General features: G+C 37.2%; 1 protein-coding gene across 1 annotated transcript; it reads right to left on the minus strand.

Annotated features, from left to right (window-relative positions):
- Positions 1 to 2258: 2258 nt before the first annotated feature.
- Positions 2259 to 4895, minus strand: LOC113334206 (60S ribosomal protein L4-like). The gene is made up of 2 exons (XM_026580548.1): positions 3728 to 4895; positions 2259 to 2610 (listed from the first exon to the last, which is right to left on the minus strand). The coding sequence occupies exons 1-2, from the start codon at positions 4835 to 4837 to the stop codon at positions 2497 to 2499; spliced, it is 1224 nt and encodes a 407-aa protein (XP_026436333.1). The 5' UTR covers positions 4838 to 4895; the 3' UTR covers positions 2259 to 2496.
- Positions 4896 to 9773: the final 4878 nt, after the last annotated feature.

Genomic DNA, 9773 nt, shown 5'->3' on the forward strand with positions numbered 1-9773 from the left:
ACCATCCTTTATCATCTATCAAAGATCCCACTATTCTAACTCCACGTGTATTGGTTTCGTCTCTGTGTAGGAATTTAAGGTAGCTCTGAAGGAAGACACCATGGATTATTCAATGTACACTTCTAATATCAAACGAAAACGTCCACCTGCCAGAAGTTCTACTACACCTGCCAGAAGTTCTAGAGGCGGGAGATCTGTTCGTGAAACAGGATATTATGACGAGGAAGAAGATGAAGATTACGATGATGGATACAGCAATAGAAAATTAAATAACAGCAGCCGAAAAAGCAATAGTGGTAGAGGGAGAGCGAGAAGGCGGTTGTAGAGCTGTTCAGTTGTAAGTAGATCACTGAATGGCTGACCTGACATGTACATTATGTAGAATAGGAAAATTTACCTTTTAACCGGTGAAAGAGAAGTCCAGGAGATATGGAAATGGGTTATCGGAAAGCAAGTTAAAGAGGAAGGAAATGGGTTATGAGAAAGCAAGATAAACAGGGAGCCGTAAAAAGGCTCTTTGTAGTCTATTGCTTTTTACATTCTGTATTTTTGACAAAAGCACCACAGGAAAGATAATGCCTTCATTTCTCTCAAACAAGAGTTCCTTTCTTTATATTTTGTTTCTATAGTTTTTCTCTTGTCTTGTTTTTCTGTTTTGATACAATCAGCTGGGCTAAAGCCCAAAACCAAAACAAGAAAATAGACAGAAGGCACACATCCCATTACCAAGTACACTTTTCTGCACATTATTCTCAATGGCCCATCTCAACCCCCTGTAATTCATGAGCAGCAACTGAAATAGGCTGGCTACCCCCATAAGCACAATCCCCAACCCCACCATGTTTAGTCCTGAAAATAGCTCCAAAGCTAGCAGAGTTTTGTTTTAAAGAACCATCAGAATTAATCATGATATCATCTCCTTCAGGGCAAACCCACCAACAAGGTTTCTGAATTTTAGGAATAAAAGAGCAACACATACCAGTTGAGCATAAACCTTCTATTCTCTAGGATGTCATTGCAAGACCTAATATGAGCACTTATCTTGAGCTGAATGTCCTCTGAATAGTAAGAAGACAGATTTGTAAAGCAGAATTCTTATGGGTTGAGATGGCCTTGCAAGTGTCTTTCTTGACAAACTGCTTAGATCTCCAAAATCATCAAATCTTCATGTTGGGTGCTAAACCAGAGGAAGAAATTTTGAGAAAAGTATCAGCTGCTAGAGAGAAGTTACTCCCCACTGAAATCACATCTCGACCTCTAAAGAACCTTAGAATTCAAAATCCCTTCCATTAAAATGGAGAACAAATCAACTATCTCTACCAAAACCATTAAATTTGGCCAGCGTGGTCTGGCCGGTAGCTTCATCTCTTTTTGAAAGACTTGAAAAGAGCAACATGCTGTTTTGAAAGACTTGAAAAGAGCAACATGCTGTATAAGACAGCATGTGCTTATTAAGAAGTCAGCGGCTACTTGGGGTGGTTTTAATCCCCAGCAGTGCCCAAAACATCGGGAATCAGGAGAAGTTTTAGAGAGCAGAAAAGTACTAGTTGCAACCAGAGTTGGGTATACAGGGGTTGAGAAGATGGCTTCAATGCTGCCTCGGCTAACTATTAGATTGATCCTTGTTTATCATTTTCATTTAAATACAACAAGTGGTTCAGTTAGAACAATCACAAAGATGCACCATTCAAAGGCAAAAGAAGACTTGCTGGGGCAAAAGAAAATGACTTTCAGAAAAATCCCGCATTACAAATTTTAAAATAAAACTTGCTAATAAGGGTCTTCCCAGCTCTCACAAATTCTGCCAGGATTTCGCTATACAACAACTAGTAAAGACGCAATGAACCGTGATTGAATTCAAAGTTTTCTGATTACGTTCTGACAATTCTGATTACGTTCTTCTTCCTCACATACAGAAGAAGAGAAAAATCCTGGCAAACAACCAAACAATAAAACACTGAACTACTTGAGTTTAAGGAGTTGAGCAAATGTAGATTTTCTATGTGAGATGGAACTAACGAAATATTGAAAAGCTAAGCAGATCAGGCAAGTAACTCAATATCGATCCTAACTCAGTGTCTTGTGAAACATGAAAAAGATCTTAACTCAGTGTCTTGTGAAACATAAAAAAGAATCATAGTATGCTGCCATGTCAAACGGGAGTGCCCAACAGAGAGAAAAATAGACATTCAAACTGTGAGGCAAAATCAAATGCAGCACAAATGAAGTCTAAAATATGAAAATATCAAACTAGAATATTTCGCTGAACTGGGAATAGGAATATAAGCAGTAAAATGTACTTGCAAGCAAAATTTAACAACAAAGCCGCCATATGTATTAAAGATCCAAAAACTGAGACTTAAATTCATGTCTTTCATCGGTCTTACCATTAAATCTGACTAACCAAACAAAGTAACTAAATTTATAGTTCAAAAGGTGATGCAAGTATTCAAGAAAATCCACCAACAGACGAAACTACGAAGCTGCAAGAGAAAATCACTGGGAGACACCGAGCCACTTCTGGAAGACATCGAACTCTGTGTAATCGCTGTCTGAGATCATAGTTTGGTACCACGCCTTTCCTGCAGCCCTGATAGCAGCCGACTCCTCCTTCAAGACCAAACAAGAATAAGATTAGCCCATCAAGTTCAAAGAAGGATCAAAAGTCCAAAACAACAAATCCAAAATAACATTCAAGAAAAGACCATATGTAAAATGCAACTCCGAATCCAAATTTTATTCTATGAACATGGTATATTAGTTGGTACAAACACATTCAAAGTCCAGGAAGTAAGTATCAATCAAACTGGTAGAAACATTCATCAGTTAGAAACTTGCAGGTAGTAAAACTAGGACATACGAAGCATGTGTGTATCTAAATGAAACAAATAGGAGGTGACAGATTACAAGACTTGCTTTGTTTAGGCATAATATCATATTCCATACTATTTGATAATACACACATCAAGATATCAACTTACACTCGTACGATTCACACACAAATATGAACACAAGAAAGTAATTACATGCACAAATGCCATCACATTGAAATCTAGAAATCAGCAATTACATGATACAAACATCATCACATTGAAATCTAGAAATCAGCAATTACATGATACAAACATCATCATATTCAAATCTAGAAATCAGCAATTCCATGTTACAAACTTCATTAACCAACGCATCAACCCACATTATTCACCGGACCACAATAAAAAAGGATCAAAACTCCAAATATTATAACCGAAAATAGGTGTTTATCACTACACAATGCACACCAAAATGAAGAAAGTTTACCAGTACTAGATACTTGCAAGTAGTAAAATTAGGGCATCCAAAGCATGTACACATCCAAACGAAACAAATAGCAAGTACTAGAAAATATATACCCACACATATAGCAAGTACAAGAATTGCTTTGTTTGGGAACAATAACACACTCTATTCTTAATTGATAATAGACATATCAGCATTCTAATTGATAATACACATATCAACATATGAACTTATACTGACTCACAAATATTTGCATAAATCAGTAATAACATGCGCAAACACCATCACCATCACAATGAAATATAGAAATCAGCAATTACATGTTACAAACTACATCAGCCAACACATCAACCAACATTATTCACAAGACCATGTTAAGAAGCAAACAAATTTACCATACACACATATGCATTAACCAATTAAGAAAGAATTGAAAAATGAGATATACCTTTGTAATGTTGGTTCGTTTCTTCTCGAGCTTCTCCTTCTTAGCCTTAACACGTTGAGCTTCGGCCAGAAGAGCCATCCTCCTAGCAGTCTTAGCATACGGGTTCAATCTAAACATGGTATTCAAATTCTTCTTCAAAGGATTCTTCTTCATTGGTGCTCTCTTAGCATCTTTCTTAATAGGTCTAACAACAGATTGAATCTCATCAGAATTAATAACCCTAGCAAGATCAGCATTAACCATTTTAGATCTAGGCAACACATATCCTTTCTTCTTATCACTAGCTTTCTCAAACGAACCATAGATCGAATCCAACTTCTCAAACGCCGACTTAGTCCAGATAACAAATCTACCAGGATGACCACCAGGAGCAAGTTTCAACAAATTAAGCCTCTCAATATTAGCAATCTCAATACCAGGAATGTTTCTGAAAGCTTTCGCAATCTTAGATCCCTCGGTACCGTAAACAATCAAAGGACCTTTCTTCGACACATAACGCCTGTTCCTCATTTTACCTTTCCCTGGCCTGATCTTCTCACTATCCTTCACCTTTTCAACGTCAGCATAAGCACCAAGTTGTTTCAAAACCTTAATAGCAGCATTAGTTTTCTCAACACCTTCAATCGAATCATTAACAACTAAAGGAAGTTCAGGAACACCTTCAATAGTATGACCACGAGCTAAAACAATCGAAGGAACAGCAGATGCAGCCAAAGCCGAAACAACAGCATACCTTTTCTCATTCACGTTAACCTTACGATGCCACCTTCTCCAGATTCGTGTTGGTGCGAACATCCTTCCACCTCTGCACATGTTTCCGAAAGCTCCTTGACCGGCACGGTGAGTACCACTGCCGGAAACCCTAGAGATACGAGAAACGGCACGACCGGTACCCCATGATACTGCAGATGTTTGATGACCAGCTTCTCTGCTAACAGCGTATGGCTGTCTGGCGTTCTTCGAGATGAGGGCGTGAATATATCTGATGATATCAGTTCTGATTGAAGCTGTCATCACAGCTGGAAAGGCAACGGTGCTTCCACCATCAGTAGCCATGTCTCCTTCTAGGGATTGGACTGTAACCAGAGGTCTCACCGCCGCGGCTGCCATTGATGAAAGCTTAGTTTTGGAGGAGGAGGAGGAGGAAGAGAAACCACCGCTTTTGAGACTCTTCTAGGGTTTTTATCTCGAATGAAACGAGCTTTAGGGATTTTATTGAGGAAAGGGAGAAATGAAATGACACAATTGCCCTACGAATACTAGGAGGCTGTTTGGATGAACCTCACATAGGGTGTTTGGAAACATGACGAGTGGAAGTTGCTTTTCGGCAAAATTAAGTTGAATGGCCGAAGTTAGTTTACTATACTATTTCAAAACCACTTTTATAGCGTGTTTACAGGGCCGTCTTGCCATTTTTGAGTGTTCTAGGCGAATTTAAAATATGGGACTTTTTTATGGGTTACTAAATCAGAAAATAGATTTACATTTTAAATTTAGCAGGACATATATCTATATATTTAAAATGGTAATTTGAATCAAAAAACAGTCACATTTTAAATTTAACGGTAGGATTTTGAGATTCTATGTATGTAAATTAGCATAAAATATGCCTAAAATGCTTTGTTGATTCAAAAATCAAATAATATGTACTGTTTTAAAATTTTAGCAACAATTATAAGTATCACAACTTTTTTGTGATATAAATAACTATTAGAAATTGATTCTGCAACACTTATCAATATCACATATTACTTATAACTAAATAAATATAAAAAATTTGGGGCCCAATTATTTGGGGCTCTAGGCGGCCGACTATATTGCCCAGTGCATAAGACGGCCCTGCGTGTTTAGATACACATCCATAATTAATTTTTTGACTTCTAGAATACAAAAGGCAAAAAGTTAGTTTAAGTATAAAATTTCAGAACGCCTTCTAGTCTCGAGTAAAAAAAAATCGACAATTGACTAATGTTTATGACTTCTGCTTTTTTCGTATCCAAACACAGTGTTAAAAACCAAAAAATAAAGTTTTTATAATAATGCTTTTGAATACAAAATCATAAGTTACCTTTTGATTTCTGAAAATCGAACAGTCAGAAGCTAGTTTGAGTGTATTTTTTAATGATTTTTAGAAGTAAAAAAAATTAATTTCTGATAAAACAAAGTTTGTTTCTAGTTTTTGAGATTGAGTTCACTGCAATATGAAAACTAAACATGCCCAACCTGCAACATGAAAACTAAACATAGCAAAAATACCCAAGATGCACCTGGGTGTATCTGAGTTCAACAGGCATCATACTCTTGGACTGAATATTATCTAACATTAACATCCTTCTAAAACCAAGTACCATTATTGCATAAGAACTATTTAAAACAACTGATCATTATCTTATTGTAGAACAACTAATTTTTGTTAGATTTTGAGCTCCTATATGATTATAACTTGACCGCAAGTGTGGTATAAACAATATGCAACACATCTACATGGACAAATTTAACCAAGATGCACCCAGGTGCATCTGAGTTCAGTGCAACATGCAAACCAAACTTACCCAAGTTTATCCAAGATGCACCTAGGTGAATCTGAGTTTACTGCAACATGAAAACTATACAGATCCAACAACACCTAAGATGCACCAATGTATATCTCAAATACCTAACCAAGTTCAATTTAATTATGCAGTATTTACCAGAAAATTGTTCTTGTTCAAATTTAAATTCAAAAAACAATATCGATAAAATCAATCAACTGGTACACCCAAAGTTTTATTTCAAAATAAATACCCAATTCAAAAACCTAATTTCAAAATAGATACCTAATTAATAACCAAATGTTTCATTTCCTAATTCGGGAATCAAAAATCAAAAATTAGGGTTAGGAGCTTACGATTTTTAGGTCCATCGCTGCTCATCTTTGATGAAATAAACAACCTCTTTGATTTTCAGGGAATTGGCAAAATAGAATCGAGAATTTTAGAAAAATTAGGGCATCTCGAAATAGTGATGGAGTTGATTCTGAAGAGGTGTTTATAAAATACTTTTTATGGTCTTGATGTCGACGTTGATGATGGAGAAGAAAAAGATGTCGACGTTGATGGTGGGGAAGAAGAAGAAAATAAAGTTGGTCCCGGTGGTTTTTGTTTTTCCGTAAGAAGGAGGAGAAAACAAGATGGTGACGGAGAAAATAATACTCCCTCCGTTTCTGGAAAAGAGATGCTTTCACTTTTTCAATTTGACTTATTTTTAGGTTAAAATGAAAAAGTGAAAGTATCACTTTTCTAAAAACAGAGGGAGTATGACCGAAGTGATGTAAGGGTGTTCTGGTCTTTTTATGTGTATGTCTTTTTCACCCAGACATATATTTTAGCAGTCCAATGCTACCAAGCTTTATGGTTTTTGGCCATATGACCCATTTTTCGTGATATCTGTGGCATTGGAAGGGATTCGGCTTAGTGAAATAATCCATTGACGTTCAATCCGGATTGTTTCTTAGGAAATACTATTAATTATCGTGGACAACATTTTCAATTCTTACTATTTGGGGCTGGAAGACGTGTGTATCATGGCATACCGTGGACAACACTCCCAATATTTAATCTTTCAGCACTCCCTTTAGGCTATAAACCCTAGATAGGAAGAAAAAAAATAAGGAAATTGGAAATAAGATGCTTACATGTGCAATAGCAGACTGTAACATAGGTCAAAACTCTCAAAGGATTGCAGGAGTGCCCATATTCTCGTAATTCTGTAACAAACTTTGTTTTCTGTCATCAAAGTCAAAGTTATCCTTGCAATCTTATCTATCCTTAATGGGCATACCAATGGACCATCAATACTTAATGGGAATTCAACTCCCAGTACTCCATAAAATGAGAACCCATGAAAGAAAATGTCAAGGATACGTGACGAGCATGCCAATATTTGCACAATAGTTAGCTGTAACTTCAAGTTCAAGTATTTCCTTATTTATGTTTAGCTAAGTCTAGTATGTCTTTCTGTACAAGTTGATTTAAGTTTATAAATCTTTGTAACATCAACTGATATAAATATATGTGGCCCCTACGTTAATGCATAGAGAACCAAGATTCTTCAATTCTACATGGTATACAGATTAGGTTCCGATCCTCTCAATTATTCAGTAACCCTCCTCTAAATTATTCAGTAACCCTAAACCTATTACCCAATATTCTTTGTCCCAATTATTCCGTATTTATACAACCTTCTTTGTCTCATGGCTTCGTCTTCTTCAATTGTCACTAAAACAAACAAGATCCAACACCTTGTTTCTACAAAACTTAATGCCGGTAACTACCTTATATGGTGTGCTCAATTCATCGCTCTTTTTGCGAATCCACCGACTCATGAAATTTGTTGATGGCACTTATTCTTGTCCTCCTGCAACCCTCACCGTTATTATTGATGGGAAAACTATTGATGATAAAGTTATTGAGGGTAAAACTGATGCCAAACAAGAAGTAGATAACCCTGCCTATGAGACATGGCAGCACCGAGATCACACCATCATAAGATGGATTTTCTCCACCTTATCCGACCCTATCTTATCTTTGGTGGCTCATCTCCAAACATCTGAAGCAATCTGGAAACCAATCGAAGGGAAGTTAGAAACAAAGTCTCAAGCCTATATAATGAAACTTCAGCGAGATCTCCGTACCATCCGCAAAGGTGAGTCATCTATGAGCGATTACCTTCTTAGAGCCAAAACCCTTTCAGACAACCTTGCTACTGCAAGGTGTTCAAGCTCTAATTTATCTTCTCAACACATCGTTTTCCATTAAAGATTTGGGTACATTGAGGCCAACTTTACTTCCAACGAGTTATTTATTTCACAACGTAAGTATGTTACTGATCTCCTAATAAGAAGCAAAGGACGGGGCAAAGCCAGTTTCGACACCCCTCGATTCGAAGGTTACCTTATCTGTATTTGATGGCACTGGATTAACTGATCCTACTGCGTACAGTAGCACCGTAGCCCTACAATATCTCACTTTCACACGCCCCGACATCTCTTTTGCTGTCAATAAGGTATGCCAGTTTATGCAAGACCCTCGTGAACCACATTGGGTGGCTGTAAAACGTATCTTGCAATATCTCAAAGGGATGTCTGTTGAGCTAGGTTTGTCGCTATGTACTACTACAAATATTGATCTTTGTGCTTATTCGGACGGAGTCTGGGATGGATGTCCTGATTTTCGTCGCTCTACTGGTGGGTACTGTATTTTTTCGAAATCACTCTCATTTCTCTGAGTGCTAGAAAGCAAAAAACCTTAGCTAAATCAAGCACGGAGGCTGAATATATGGCTCTTGCGACTGATATGGATCCAGTCATTGTTGAAACAGTTAGGAATCAATACTAACACCCCAGTGCTTTGGTGGGATACGTGAAAACATACCCACAACTTCCGAACAATTTGTGGAAAGATACCAAGTAAAAGAACATGTCCCCGTTTACTTTTAAAGCTAGTCATATCTGTTGACCATCCTTTATCATCTATCAAAGATCCCACTATTCTAACTCCACGTGTATTGGTTTCGTCTCTGTGTAGGAATTTAAGGTAGCTCTGAAGGAAGACACCATGGATTATTCAATGTACACTTCTAATATCAAACGAAAACGTCCACCTGCCAGAAGTTCTACTACACCTGCCAGAAGTTCTAGAGGCGGGAGATCTGTTCGTGAAACAGGATATTATGACGAGGAAGAAGATGAAGATTACGATGATGGATACAGCAATAGAAAATTAAATAACAGCAGCCGAAAAAGCAATAGTGGTAGAGGGAGAGCGAGAAGGCGGTTGTAGAGCTGTTCAGTTGTAAGTAGATCACTGAATGGCTGACCTGACATGTACATTATGTAGAATAGGAAAATTTACCTTTTAACCGGTGAAAGAGAAGTCCAGGAGATATGGAAATGGGTTATCGGAAAGCAAGTTAAAGAGGAAGGAAATGGGTTATGAGAAAGCAAGATAAACAGGGAGCCGTAAAAAGGCTCTTTGTAGTCTATTGCTTTTTACATTCTGTATTTTTG

The sequence above is a fragment of the Papaver somniferum genome, unplaced genomic scaffold (assembly GCF_003573695.1).
Source record: "Papaver somniferum cultivar HN1 unplaced genomic scaffold, ASM357369v1 unplaced-scaffold_135, whole genome shotgun sequence".
Classification (NCBI taxonomy): Eukaryota; Viridiplantae; Streptophyta; class Magnoliopsida; order Ranunculales; family Papaveraceae; genus Papaver; species Papaver somniferum.

Coding starts and splice junctions, on each gene's coding strand:
- LOC113334206 (XM_026580548.1), bottom strand. CDS start 4,837: ATGGCAGCCGCGGCGGTGAGACCTCTGGTTACAGTCCAATCCCTAGAA. Junction 2,611..3,727: donor AACGAACCAACATTACAAAG/GTATATCTCATT, acceptor TTGGTCTTGAAG/GAGGAGTCGGCTGCTATCAG.